The sequence below is a fragment of the Cryptomeria japonica genome, chromosome 2 (assembly GCF_030272615.1).
Source record: "Cryptomeria japonica chromosome 2, Sugi_1.0, whole genome shotgun sequence".
NCBI lineage: Eukaryota > Viridiplantae > Streptophyta > Pinopsida > Cupressales > Cupressaceae > Cryptomeria > Cryptomeria japonica.
In genome coordinates this window covers 525,548,413-525,564,550 of record NC_081406.1, presented here as the reverse complement: position 1 = coordinate 525,564,550, position 16,138 = coordinate 525,548,413, and the positions used below count along the sequence as shown (strand labels likewise).

General features: G+C 35.7%; 1 protein-coding gene across 4 annotated transcripts in view; it reads right to left on the bottom strand.

Annotated features, from left to right (window-relative positions):
• The window catches only part of LOC131052191 (uncharacterized), a 423,207-nt gene that overhangs the window by 363,120 nt on the left and 43,949 nt on the right, over positions 1-16,138 (bottom strand). For all 4 annotated transcript variants that reach the window (XR_009371577.1, XR_009371578.1, XM_059216699.1 and 1 more), the window contains exon 3: positions 1,389-1,467. Coding sequence is in view for 2 of the 4 variants with exons in the window: in XM_059216699.1 (XP_059072682.1) it covers positions 1,389-1,467 (79 nt within the window). In the remaining 2 variants the exon portion in view is untranslated. The remainder of the gene's footprint in view (positions 1-1,388; positions 1,468-16,138) is intronic.

Sequence of the window (16,138 nt, the reverse complement as noted above, 5' to 3'; positions counted from 1 at the left end):
GCGGCAAGTCGAGACATGTGATGTACCAGGAAGAGAAATCTCAAGTATGAGGTGACAAGTTTGTTAGTTGAGTGTTTTTTAAATTAGAATTCTCTATGTTACAGTATGTATGATCATAATCTTTTTAGTATGTTGTAATACGTTGTTGTTTAAAAAAAAAATTCATTATTACTTTTAGTGATGTTCGCTTCGGTTTAAGTGGGCATTACAAGCATTATCACACTCAAGCAAGATAAGAACCAAAATTCTAAATCTAAATATTTATATATGCGACAACAGAAATAGATAATTAAAATATAATCATTTTATTTTGGTATTATCCGTTAGAAGGACAAGGGCAATGTAATTATTGATGCAATATCGCATGATCCAAATAACATGTCATAACAACAATTTCTTCTGAACATATAGAAACTATACCAGGCGAATATGTAAAAAGTGAAGACATGCACAAATTCATCCATCAGAAAAATTCCATGGAAAAAATTCATATAAAAAAAACATTTCATGCTATCAAAATAAAATATGCATAGCTGTAACTTCTAAATTCAGAACATAAATAAGTAGAGAAGAACTTAAAGCTTGTCAACTGATCTTGTTAGGATCTTTTTGATAATATTAGAAAACCAGTTTATTGGAAAGTGAAAATAGGCATTCGTTAATGGGTCAGGACTCAGAATATCTAATACTTTCCCAGCATATAAAAAAATGAATGTGGCATCTCAAGACTGTTATGACCCGAACCAATTTTCAATGAAAAGTGGGGAAAATATTTCAAAGGAATTTGCACAAAACTACCAAATTCATTAGGAAATTTTGTTATTTGTCATGGACAAACTAACCAAATTGTACAGAGAGAATTATGATCCCAGTCAAATCTGTGTATGGATTTGATGCTGGGTTTTCATCTAGAATATTGAGGTAAAGAGAAAAGAATCATTGTAGATACCCAAAAGAATTCAAGAAGATTAAGGGAAAACACAAAAAAGAAATAAGAAAACACAAAGCAATGTTGAATTATGAGTAATATTAATGCATTTTAATGTCTTTCTAGATCGATGAAAAAAACACTATTGATTAGAACCCTTGGAATTCCTTAGCTACAGTGGATTAGAAACATTAATTGGCAAAGATATACATACATCTTCCTAGTTGTGCATCTTGGATGTCACAATAGTTGCTTGAAAAAATGTGCAAGCACACGTGCACGTGCCTCTGTGAGGCAATAACCATTGTTGTGTCCACTATTCCTAACCATATGGATCTTCATTTATTCAATTTATGTGCCACTAGAGTTTAAGTTCATGTGCCATGGAAAATCGAACTTCAATAATGTTATTTATTTCACAGAAATAAGAAAGTAGACTCAAGAATACTTTTTAATGTACCTGCATCAGAGAAGGCCTGCTTAACATCGATTTCTAGTAATGATAATGACACAGCCATTGGCATAATTAACGTAAATACCTGCATTAAACATTTCTCAAACTGCTAAATGTAGATCTTATTTGAGAATATAAGCAGAATAGCAATCCTAATTGACAATCAATTATTGGTCAACTAAATATTACCTTTTTAAGGATGGCTAGCTCTTTATACCAATTTTCTGATTGAAATTTATTGAAACATAAAACTTTTGATATATTTCAGCTAAAAAACTAGTAATTTTTTTATATGAACAATAACCCTCACTTATCAAACCAACAAGAAAGCCACTTTGGATATGAATAAATAAACCTCACTTTAAAACAAAGAACAGCAAACGGCAAAGAGAAGAAGCTTAAAAAAGACGTGTAAATGATAGACCATACAAATGACAAAAAAAACAATTATACCTAGAAAAAAGAGAGAAATTTAATGGATCATCTTGTTGTAACTAGAGTAGCACATCATTAGAACAAAAGATTTAATAGAAAAATTAACAAAGAATGCATAATACACCAAGAGAATGTGTTAATTGTTTATTCCAATTCTATAATAAAGCATAACGTATAGAATGCGGAATAAGTTATATAGAGAATGCAGAACAAAAAATGACAAAAAGGAATTACCAGCCAAAAAAGATAATGTACACTTTTCGTGAGCATCAATAGCGCCTCAGGTATGGGTAGGCTGGTTGTAGATGTGCTAAATTATATGTAAGTAATTTACCCATTGATGATAGATGTGGAGAGCAAGGACTAAGGTCGGATCAACAGCCAAAATCTAGCTATTAGTTAGTGGATTGAAGGAAGACAAGGTGTAACTAACAACCAAGAAGCATCCACAATAATTACCAAAAGGGGCTCAAGAAGTGAGATGTAATCTTAAATGATGGTAAGAGGCGGTCCCAAATTGCTCCAGACATACTTGAAAACTAAGTCCAAATCCTTCAGAGTAACAATTGCCTTGGCGCACACAACATAGACAAGGGTATTTTGAAAAAATGGCAGTGTGGACCATACTAAATGAAATGAAATTAGTTTCCCATTGCCTATTTTCTTGATGATAGATGAAAAGCATTGGCTAAGATGGAATTAACAGCCTCAGTCTGATCATTAGATTGTGAATGATGCAAGCATAACTGAAAAATAAGAAGCTTCCACAATGTCACTAAATGTAGCTTAAGAAGCATAAGTCACAATCCAAAAGGCCCAAAAGTTCTAAACATTCTTGAAAATAATTCGCAGCTTGTGGAACATCAATTGTCTCATGGTATTGCAAAAAATCACCATTTGGAAAACCAACAAAAGATGCAGTTAGGCCTATGTTGGGCATTGTGCAAACAATTAATAAAGTCAATGGAAATAGATTCTAATGGTTGAAAAGGTATCGATAATGGCTAATGCAATTCAAACTTCAATTAGAAGACTTAGATTGAAGGCAGAAAGTACCAATGATTCAAATCCCAGGAACAATTGAAAGACAGCACTCTAAACTTTGAATTTAGATGTGTTTGTAATGTCCCCACTTCGAAAAAGAATTTAATAATAAATAATAATAAAATTAAAATATCAAAAATTAAAAATTAAAATATAAAAGAATATAATTAAATTTAATTAAAATTTAATTAAGTTAATGAATAGTCAAAAGACATAAAATGAAAAGTTGTGACTCCCTCAAACATGAGATACAGCGGAACACCAAGACACACACACACACACACACACACACACACACACACACATATATATATATAAAACAGACTGCTACATTAGGCAAACTATCAGAAATTAGAAATATAAGGGACCAACCAGCATTACAACCATATTATCAGTTAATGCAGATCTGGTATGATATTCCCTAATCATGATTTTATAGCATAATAGACTATAATTGCAGATCAAATGCCTATTAAGATTATAAAATACCTTGTGGCCAATTATATTGGGCGTATCACTCTTGGTAATAAACAATATAATAAGAATTTATTTATAATTACACAATTATGAATGATATACATTATTCTTATTATATCTCGCATAAGGAACAATCAATGATTGACAATTATATATATTGAGTGAACTGCCATGATAGTAATATAAGGAGGTACAAGGAGGGAGAACAATGATGAGGTTCTCCTCTAGGTACACCACCTCATGGTAGTTGACCGATGGTCCCATGAGGCCAAGGGGGTGAAGACAGAGTCCACCACTCTTGGACTTAGAGGGGAAGGACGTTCAAGACACCCTATTTTATCTTTTCAAACATTATCATGGTTGATTATTGAATTAAGGGAATTCTAACCACAACAGAAGGATAAGGATGGATGTGATGAACGGGAATGGCGATAGGATACCTCACTAGGTAGACCACCTCATGGTAGTTGACCGATGGTTTGTAATGTCCCCTTTGGTCTGGTTTCTATGGAGTAGGGACAATTATCTATTATGGCTTGATCTCAAGATGTCTTTCCCTTGTAATTGATATTGGTATCATGAAATATAACTAATGAACATTAATAATATTATTCAAAAGAACAATCTATGGACTGAATAGAGGGGTGCAATCTCTGACATACTCCTTAGAAATATACATAAGGATATTATTTCACCCTATGAATTCTATATACAGAAATATGTGCTCCTTCTGATATAAGACGGTTCTTCTTATGCAAATGATATCTTAATTCTGGTAATAGCTCTTAGAGAACAATCCGACTGGATCAAAAAAACCAATGATAAATTCCATAGGTGTTTGAACTTGCTCTTATACCTCCCAAACCAAAGGATGGCATCTTTCAATGAGACACGTGTCTTCTAGATCAATCTTTTCACAACTACTGGTTTGTTAAACAAATCATGTATGGCTTATGTAATTCTTGATATTACAACCGCTACCATTCTTCTTAACTGCAACCACTTTAATAACAAGTCTTTGTTTATCCATTTATTACGATTAATCGATGACTCAAGCATTACCACCTATTGGTTGAAAATTTTGTACACCTAGCGAATGTGCAAAATTGTGGTTTCAGCCACAGTGTGTAACTATGATACTCTCTTAATTTAGGGAAGGCTCCCCCTATCTACAAACTAAACTAATCTAATATGGGTGGGACAGCAGTCTTTCTTCTTCTTTCAAGAAAAACTATACTCTTTTCTCTTCACAGAAAAGTAATAGCAATTGGAAATAAATAACAGCAAATATAGAAATGAGACTTTTTTGTACCATTTTTGGAACTTAAAGGGAAGCAAAGTTTCCATGAAGTCACAAAGACCTCTGTCACTTCCCTGGGACGAGAAAACAGAAAGAAAACTCAAAGTTTTCAACTATCTATTCTCCTATCAACCTTTTTAGATGATTTTCTACTAACTAAGCACAATATGTAGCAACTCAAAGTCTAACTACATGATACACTTAACCTTACATGCACAAGTCTTAAAAATAGAAGTAGCATAAAGTCTACAAGCTATCTTCCCACTTTAGCTTTCCACACTAGTTTCAGATATGATAAGCAGCTCAAAGTCTACAAGATTGAATTTAAATCCCTCTTTCTCACAATCAACTCTAGAAAATGTTGTCACATAACAACTTGAATTGGCACAAAGTCTCAACACAACTTGCCTCTTTTATTGAAAGCAATTTGATTTACATCTAAGCTCAAAGTCTTAGAGTGCACATACAAACTAGCAGAATTTTGTTGCATTGTCAAAAGATAAAAATTACTATAGACCCCCTCAAGTATTTATAGGAGAGGAGCCTTGAGAAAAAGGTGGGAGGATCCCAACTAGATAAATTCTCTCAACCACCATGACTTATTCCAACTACAGTCCTAATTGAACTCAACTTGTTGCTTTACATGTAATTACAAAAGCGCAAGTGATAAGTTAACTTGCAATTACAAAGTTTTTTTTTTTTACATGTAACTTGTCAAAACAAAATTACAAATGCATAATTAAAGCTATTCTATGTGTCCAAAGACACGACTCTAACTGCTTCATCCTTTGTCTGTGATGATCTTCATGTTGCTTCAAGATGCTAGAACTTGAAGTATTCTAGATCAATGAAGACGTCTTGACTTGGAACGGGAACTTGCATTTTTAATGATCTTTGTGTCCTTGGCCAACGAACTTCAACCTTATCTTCTTGCTTGGGGTAGTATTGGCTTTTCAGGAAGGAAAGGGCTGCCTTCCTCTTTTCATGTCATGACCATCTCTATCTTGAAAGTATTCTATACTTTCAACCATGAATTGTTGTTGTATCTCTTCTTTGTATCATCCTCCAATCTTGAAATCTGCTTGCAAAATAAGGCGCATGCCTTAATCCATTGATTTGGTAGATCGTATGTGCAAACCGGACTAACAAGGGAAGGGATAAATTGATGCAAAAATGGGCTCACAAGTGAATTTCGGGTTCTGGAAGCTGCATTACATGTGTGGGAAAAACAAGAGGATTAACTTGCAATTGTGGAGAGCAAACATGCAACTTCATATGTGTAATGGGTAAACACAAGTTTGCACTTGTATTTGGACCTTTAAAACTCATTTTCAAGTGTTTTATTAGTGCATTTTGGACCAATTTCGGGTTCTGGAAGGTTGACTACAAGTAGACTTTAAATATTCAAGTGAAAGTGACTTTACATGTAATTATATTTTACAAAAATGCAAGTGAAAGTGAGACTTGCAATTACAAAATTTTTATCATAGTGCTTCCAAAATGACCCCTTATGAGGCCCTCTATGGTACTCTCCCACTCTCCTAATGTATTTATGTTTTAGGTTCTTCTAAGGTTGCAATAGTTAAAAGCATTTTGGCCAAGTGCAAAGACATCTCTAGACTACTTAAGGCCAATCTAACACTGGCCTAACATTGCATGAAATAACAAGTGGATCGACATAGGATAAGGTGCACTTTTGATAATTGTGATTTGGTTTTTTTACATTTCCAGCCCTACAAAGAGCGTTTACTATGAGACAAGTGTGATGATACGTTGGGTCCCAAATTTTCTAGTCCCTACCAAGTGATCCAACACATAGGTGAGGTGGCATACAAGTTGGCACTTTCCCTTCTTCTAGATCCATGGAGTTTTTCATGTCTCTTGTCTCAAGAAAATGGTTGGGATTGTTACTATGCCCCTAACAAAGCTACCTAAGTTCGACGAGGCAGGCTTGATATTTTTAAAAACTGTGGTTATTTTGGACAAACACCTCAAGCACCTTTGCAATTATTCTATTGAGAAGTTATTAGTCCAATGGAAGGGCGTGCAACTTAAAGATTCCACATGGGAACCTATCAAAATTCTATCCAAGTTTCCTCATCTCAAGCTTTGAGAACCAAGATTTTAGAAGGAGGCAATGTTATATACCCCATTCTACTTTATTATACCTAGTATTAGTTGGGTGCATATGCTTTGTAAGTCACCCTTAGGAAGCATTAATAAAGTGATGCATATGTTTTGTAAGTCACCGCACTATTGTTAAAATAAAGTATTCATCCCATATACATGAGATGGCAGTAGTAGCCTTTGACAAAACTGTGTATATTGTAAAGACTTTTCAAATGGAATATTGTGTATGTCAATATGATCTATTTGGAGGTTGCCCCCTTGAAGTGGCATTGGAAAGATAATAAAATTAAAAGCATTTTTCGCAATATTTCTATGCTCAACATATTTTGTGTAGCAGTTTCATGACATATCTTGTCCAAAGTGTGATTTTCTTTGTCAAGAAAAATGAAATGCAAGGAAAAATAAAATAAAATAAAGTTAAAATAATAAGAGGTCATGGTTCGCACTAAAGCTATGCAATTATTGAGCTCTGCTATTTGGCGAAAATGCGAAATTATTACACAGCGAATTTGCCAAGGTTTTCGTCGGGGGGGTGCAGACAAGTGTTTGCCACATGCCCGAGGAGTATCTCTGTCTTCAGTCCGCCATGCAAGAAAAACCCTACAAGAGACATTGCGATTTCAAACGCAAGCCGGGATTCGGTTTACAGAGCGGGCATTTTTGGGAAAAATGATGTAATTAGGGCAGAAAAAGCCGAAGCTAAGTCGCTACCCTCCAACGGAAAATGGCAAGTCTTTCGCTCGAAAAAAGCCAAGAAGAAGATGGGCAAATGAAGAGATGTATCTTTAAACTTCGATAGGCTCAAACACACAGACACAAATCAATCTCCGGCATCTGGGGCTAATCTGGTGCCGCTCGGGAAAATTAGAGTTTTTGAGCCAAAACCTAAAATAAGGCAGAGGCGAATATGTAATATCCCGGCAAATCTGATGGAACCCCAATTCAATTTATATAGCTAGTGTGGGGTTTTTGCAAAATGGACAGGATTTGAAGAAGATACATAAAAGATTATCGATTGGTGGTTTGCCCTATATCCGGGACAGGTAAGTATTACTCTCCTGGAAAATAATTTTCTTTCAATTTTGTGTGATAATCAAAATACAAGGAATGACATTCTCTATGGTAAGGTAAAATTATATAAAGGCTATGGTTTTTTTCGCTGTGAATGGATGCCGAATTTTGACCCACACTCACAAATTTTAAATAAATGCCCAAGATGGATTAATCTGGGCACATTACCAATCGAATATTTAGATTTTAAAATCTTAGAATACATAGGGGAACATTTTGGGTCTTTTTTGGGCTGTGAAGGATTAGACAGAGAGGTTTTAAATAAGAACATCAAAATCTTAGTAGAATCTGGCATTAATTCCCCAGACTTAGAACCCACCATGTTAGTATCAAACAGGGGGGAGTGGAGCATTCATCCCACCTTCTATGATGGGGTCATAAATGAAACTGATATATGGTTGAAATCATGCCCAGTACTGGTTAAAAGTGTCGATCGAAAGGAAAACCCTCTTTCAGATCATTATGAAAAAATCACATTAAATTCATCCCCTGTACATGCTAATTGCCCTCTAGTGGCTAACGCAGATGAAAATAAACACAATAATTCCAGTAATATCAGAGATCTTGATAAAACAATAGATGAGGCAAATTCTATAAAAGAAGAAGCCTTAGTGGAGATGTCAAAAAGAATCTCCGATTCGGTGGATTCATTGAAATTACCATCTGAAACAAAGTCAGTCGAAAACATGGGACAAGAAAATGAGGTAGATCAAGAAGAAATGTCTTCTAGAATGGCTGCAGTTCTAGAGGTATTCAATAATAAAGTAGTTGAAAATCTTTCTACGGAAGAGGAAGCCGAGAAGAGGTTTCTAATTCAGGAGCTCTTGGCTTCTATGGATGAGGAAGTTAATAATGAGAATAGGGTAGGAGATATCATACCTCTCCCTCTTAGTGACTACACAGTAGCTCAGTCCCAGCTGGGAGAGGATGATGGAGAGGGAGTGATAGTTCCCCAGCAAACCTTAGGGATAAAAAACATATATGACGGGAAAAATTTTCCTGACTGCGCTAGAGAAGCTAAAAGTAGAGGCAGAAAATCATTGAGCGAATTAAGATTGCAGGATGGAAATGCAAAAGACCAAGGCAAATTAACAGCCTTCTTTGATGCTGGGAAGGGGAAGGGCCTTCCCACGGTCCAATGAAAATCTCATCATGGAATGTTAGGGGCATGAATGCCCCTAACAAACAGTGTCTAATTAGACGCAACATTATAAAATGGAAACATGACATCGTTCTCATACAAGAAACTAAATTGGCCCAGGTAGAAGCTGAGGCTTTTAAAAGGAAATTAGGTCTTCTTAGCTGTGAATTTGTGGAAGCCAGGGGAGCTTTTGGTGGTTTAGGAATCATTTGGAATCCGCGTAGCACATTATTTTGTCCAATAGCAGGAAACAGAAATTGGCTATTGGGAAAGGTAACTAGCAAACACAGCAATCTCACATTTACTCTAATAAACATTTATGGCCCGATCCCAGATGCAGGAAAGCGTAGAGTATGGTCGGAAATCTCGTTTATGATGGGGCTAGACACCTCTTCCCCTGTTATTCTAGGAGGGGACTTCAATGCTATCCTAAATTTATCAGAAAAAAAGGGTGGTATTCATAGGGAACCGCAGTCCTTAAAAGACTTTAGAGAGTGGGTTGCTCATGACAATCTGATAGATATAGAAACTAGTAATGGAGTGTATACCTGGTACAATAGAAGATCAGGCCTTACACAAATCGCGGAGAGATTAGATAGATTCCTTTTTAGGGGGAACTTGAGCGATCTAGCTGTTAACCTTTCAGCTTCGTTACTCCCATCTTCAAGATCTGACCATTATCCTGTCATCCTCAACATTGAGGGTGAGGCTACACCAAGGTGTTGCCCTTTTAAGTTTGAAAAAATGTGGATGCAAAATCCGGATTTCTATGATCTCGTCTCCAGGTGGTGGTCTGAGGTAAATTTTCAGGGATCAAAGATGTTTTGCCTTGTAAGTAAACTAAAACATCTCAAGAGCAAGTTACTGAAATGGAATAGTGAAGTTTTCGGTAACATTTTTGAAACCAAAATTTCATTAGAAAAAGAAATCGCAGACCTAAATGAAAAAGTGTTTAGACTAGGAATGGATCAGGATAGCTTCCTCAAAGAAAAGGAGCTTCTCGGGAAATATGAGGATACGTTAACAAAGGAAGAAATATTTTGGAAATAGAAGTCAAGAGAGAATTGGCTACAAAATGGGGATAGGAATACTAAGTTCTTTCACAACAGTACAAAAAACAGAAGGAACACTAATAGTATTCACAAGATCATGAGTAATAATGGTATACTACTGGAAGATCAAAAGGACATAGCTACAGAAGCAGTGAACCATTTTAAAACCTTGTTCAGTTCGGAATCTTCCCTTATAGACGCCAATTTAACTTTGCTTAGGAATATTCCTAAGATCATAACTGAAAACCAAAACAAAGCGCTTAGCAACAAATTTACAGAATCAGAAGTAAAATTAGCATTGGGGCAACTTAACCCTGATAAAGCCCCCGGCCCTGATGGTTTTCCTGCCTGCTTTTTTCAAAAATGCTGGCACATTATTGGTAAGGAGGTAGTGGAAGCATTGGAAGCAGTAAGAAACTCTGGAAGTATTTTAAGGGAGATCAACAATACTTTCATCACTTTGATTCCAAAGAAGGAGGAATCAAGAAATTTTGAAGACTTCCGACCTATTTCCTTATGTAACACAATTTACAAACTTTTTACTAAAATTTTAGCGAATAGATTGAAAGGCATCCTCCCTTGCATAATTTCAGAGGAACGGACCAGATTCGTACCAGGTAGATCTATCTTTGATGGCATTATTATTGCTCAAGAAGTCATGCACTCGTTACAACAGAATCGATCAGCTGCTATGATAATCAAATTAGACATTAAGAAGGCATATGATAAAGTCGATTGGAGATTTCTGTGTAAATGTTTAGAATCCTTTGGTTTTTCTAAACAATGGATTAATTTAATATTCGAATGCATCTCATCCCCCAGGGTATCATTACTTATAAATGGTTCCCCAGCAGGCTTCTTCCAGATATCTAGAGGGATTAGACAAGGAGATCCTTTATCCCCTTTCTTATTTATCATAATGGCAGAGGGCCTTGGGAGAATCATTACTAGTGCTCGTATGAATCAGATTATTAAAGGTATTAAAATTACTGAAGGAATGGAGGCCATCACCCACCAGCAGTTTGCTGATGACACAATGCTGATGGGAAGTGTGAATAGGACTGAAGCCATGGCTTTCAAAAGGATTCTTGACATTTATGCATTAGCTTCTGGTCAGGAAGTAAACAAGAATAAATCTGAAATCTTCTTCTTCAACACATCGCAAAACATAGAGACAGATATTTGTAATATCTTAGGGTTTGATAAAGGGAAACTTCCTTGTAAATATTTAGGGATTCCGATGGATAAGGGAAACAATATTAATTCATTATGGAAAGGAATCTTAGAAAAGATGGATCTCAGGTTGAATTCTTGGAAGAACAAATGCCTCTCTTCGGCTGGGAGGATTACATTATTAAAAGCTGTTATGGCGGCTATTCCGATATATCAAATGTCCTGCCAGCAATTACCTAAAGGAGCTAGACTAGAAATGGTAAAAAAGATGAGGAAGTTCTTTTGGAATATGAATTCAGACAAAAAGAAATTTGCTTTAATTTCTTGGGATAAAATTAGCCAACCTATCAGTATAGGGGGAGTTGGCATCAAAGATTTGGGGGTACAAAACATGGCTCTGGGGGCGAAGTTAGTCTGGAAAATGTACTCGGAACCTGATCTTAAATGGGTAAGGATCCTCAAAGCAAAATATCTCACTAACTCCAACCCTGATAGTATACTGAGGACGGAAATACTACCCAAGGGATCCAAAGTCTGGAATTTTATGCTAGAATGTAGAGAGGTGATCAGTAATTATCTAACATGGGATATTGCGGAAGGATCTGAGGCACTGTTCTGGGAAGACTCTTGGGGGGGCTATTCAGCCTTAGACAAAATAGGGATAAGCGAAGAAGGTATAGAACATTGCAAATCAATCAGGGGTAGGTTTGTTAAGGATTATATCAAGCTCATCTCCAATGACCCCGCTTTGGGTTGGGAGTGGAAACCCCTTGATGAGATGAACTTGACAAATGTAGACAAGGAGATCCTCTGGAATAATTTGACGCACAGGCATTTATCATTACATAGTGGGAAAAATAGGATAATATGGGCGGGTAGTTCATCGGGCATTTATAAAGCCAAAGAAGGATATTCACTTCTAAAACTCAGACGAGCTGTAACCAATCCTAATATTCCGATTAGCCTATGCTGGAATAACGTTGGTCTCCCCAAAGCAGGAATCTTCTCATGGGCAGCTTTCCAAAAAAGGATTCTTACCTCAGATTGGTTCTCAAAATTAGGATTCTCAGGACCATCGAGATGCCCTCTATGCGAATCAGAGGAAGAAAATGCGGATCATCTGCTTCTCAATTGTAGTCTCAGCCAGAGATGTTGGGACTGGCTTTGCTCAAGCCTTGGTTGGCAGACTCCGAGACCTAGGGACATTTCAGAATGGCTGCTTAGTTGGCAACCTCCTCACACAAAGGATATATATCACTTAGTGTGGACAATAGCCCCGGCTATCCTCATATGGGAAATATGGAAGGAGAGAAACAAGCGGATCTTTAAAGAATCAAAATTGAGGGTAGAATCCCTTCTAAATAAGATCGAGGTAACAATTGTGGAAAAAGTCAATAATAGACTAAGACATACACAGGAAAAGTCTATTAATTTAACCAAATGGGATGAGGTACTTCGATCTAAATGGATGGGTTTGATAATTCCCCCGTTTATTGGGATTGGAGGTAGACAGGCTGAGATATATAGGAAGCTAACAAAATGGGCTCCCCCCCGAAAGGGCTGGGCTAAGCTAAACTTTGATGGTGCTTCCCGTGGGAACCCTGGTGTAGCAGGTATAGGGTGTGCTATTCACCAAGATAACGGAGTACTAATAGCTAGCATTAATAAGCCCATAGGTGAGGCTTCAAACAACATGGCTGAGTTTTCAGCGTTGAGGGAGGGATTGATTATAGCTAAATCACTCAAGATTAAATATCTGGAAATTGAAGGTGATTCGACCTTAACTATAAATGCAGTCAGGACTAGGGAAGTGTCAAACTGGAAACTGAAAGCGGAATTAAAAAGAATTCTGGATTTGATCAAATACTTTGAGGAAACTTCTGTTAAACATATTTATAGGGAAGGTAATACTATAGCAGACAAGTTAGCCAATTTAGGGGCAGATGGTAATTCGTATGTCTATAGGAAGGGAATTCCCTCGGATTAATTTTAGGTGATGGCCGTGTCACTCCTCCATCTCACTCCTCTCCAAGTCCCTCATTTATAAGTTCTAGGAGGTGCGGTCACCGTTTCCTTATATCAGCATTTTGGTATATTAAGATTCAGATATATATATATATATATACATATATATATATATACTCACATATATATATATATATGTATATATTTATAGATAATCTCATATGTATTTATCTTCGGATTGATTCATGTTATATGATGTATTCATATATATATAAATATATACATATATATATTCATATATATATATATATATATGTATATATATACATTCATATATATATACATATATATATATACTCATATATATATATATGTGTGTGTGTGTGTGTGGGTGTAAATAGAAACATACACAATTACACACACACATATATACATATATATATATACAGAAACAATATATATATGTATGTATATATATATATATATACACAATTACACACACACATATATACATATATATATATACAGAAACAATATATATATGTATGTATATATATATATATATATATATATATATATATCCGTATTTGAACCTTCATATATGTTTGTATATTTCACTCCTCACCTGTCCCTAGACACCCAATTTTGTGTGTGGGTGAAAGGGATGTTTCAGGCGAGTAGAGAGGAGATTGGAAGTAGTCTGGTATTACTGCTCTGGCACATGCAGGTCTCCCCTCCAAAGCAAGTAGACTAAGTCAAGATTGTCCTGGACAGCGAGGGAATAGACTTCAATGAGGAATATATTATGTCTTCTAATGACAATTAGGGACTGACAGGTTATGTGTCTACGTGCTAAGATTACTGGTTTTTTGAAATTTGGTAATCAAGACCCTTATTCTATGTATCGGATAGTGTTGGTTATCATTTTAACATAGGATATAAGCCTTTTGTTAAATACGGGACAGATATCTTTGGTTTCTGTTTCGTTGGTTGTATGATAGAAGAGGTTTTTATAGAATATCATAGCGTTTGACATATCTGTGGATTTTGAGATGCCCTTTCTTTACCGTGTGGGGTTCATTCGGGTTCTTACAAACTACTGAGGAATGGGTGGCATGTTTTGTTTTGTTTTTTTTGTAGATGTATTGAGGAGGGAAGTAGAGGAAAGTCCAGGCTTAGTCATGGATACAGATATTTAGAAGGATCTATTTATGATAAGACTCTGGATAGTCTCTTTGCTCTTTTGTTGTTTCATTCCTTTTTCCAGGCATATATATTTTTGTGTGCATCTGTATATACTCATGATTCTGTCAGACTCAATGATAGATTATCTCGCATATTGGCATATCAATATACATATGCATATGAATATATTTATGTTTTGGAGAATCAGTTGTCTGCAGAGTTAAAAGTAATTAAGGAACTGATAGAAATTGATCCTTTCCATTAGTGTAGGCAGAATTGTAGCCTGGATAATCTCTTAAATTGAAACCCAAAAGGTTAAGATGGTTTCAAGCTAAGGGATATCCAGGCTATAATCCTCTTACATAAAATAGAAAAGATGTTATTATTCATTGAATGATTGTTGCAAATTATTATGTTTACTATGCTTCTAACAGTCTGGCAGAGTAAGTTGCAATAAGGTTTTGCAGATTCGGGATACAGGACAAAAGTTAAAGCTCGAAGTATAAGAGGATTCGCCAAAATTGTGAAGATGGATCCAAACGGGAAAAGATTTGCAAGATTTTATGTATAGAAAGAAACTAAAATGTCTAAAAAAGGCAGCCTCCATCCTCAGATGAGGAATTGTAAAAATTTACAGTTGTTTATAATATCTGATCCCATAAGGGATCTGGGCTAGACCGGAGGTTTTCTTATCTCCATTCTTTCCTACCGGTGCCCACACTGAATGGAGATGTAATATTTTTATAAAAGAAATAAATTTTGGTTCGCAAAGGATTATCTTTGGGTGCAAGATTTGGACCACAAATACATCCATGGACATACTAAATAGAATCTAAGGCACAAGATTTGGTCCTCGGGGGCATCCATAGACATATCAGGCAAAATACAGGGCCCAAAATCCAAATCCCACCTACACCACAATGAACTAGACTGCAAACCCAAACAAGCTACACAACAAACCTAGATCCAATGGTTTTATGAGAAAAACGATAAATTAGAGTTGCATGAAGAACGATGGCAGTCAACATGAAAGAAAACTAGGTGTGGAACAATGAAGCTGGAACTTCTACAGCTGGCAAGGAATTTGGTGGAAGCTAGAATTGTCTCTTCTAGTCTTCGTCTAGATTTAGTCATGCTTGTGATATTTTGAGACTTCAACAAGTTTAGGATGGAATGTCCAGAGTTTTATTTCAAAACTTTATTTTTACTATCTTTTTGAACTTAGCAAGTTATGGAGTTTGTTTGACTTACTATTTTTAGTAAGTGGAGGTAGAAGTAGTTGAGTTCTCTGGGTTTTTATGGGTTTTTTGTGAGCTCTACGATGGTATAACATGCAAACCAATCTGAGGACCTTTTTGGGACTTACTATTTTTAGTAAGTATGGCAGCTACTCAGAATGTGGTAAAAATCACTTTGGAAACACTTACTATTTTTAGCAACATGCTATTTATAGTAAGTACTATTTTTGGTAGGGGTTCTGCAGCTCAGCTCAATGGCTATTTCTAGCAATATTATTTTGGCAGGATCCTGTGTTCACTCAGATGACTATTTTTAGCAGTTCAGTTCAAAGCTCCAACTCAGTTCAGTTTTGGTGATTTCCATCATTAAAGTCCCCGGCTCAATTTGGCAATAATCAATATTTGAGGAGAAGGTATTTTTAATATACTAATACCTTAGGCATAAGGTTTTAATATTTGATTATTTTATGGATGGACGACTTAGGATAAAGGAGAAAATATTTTTATCCTAAGTCTATTTGGTGAAATATTTTACCTTTATAATG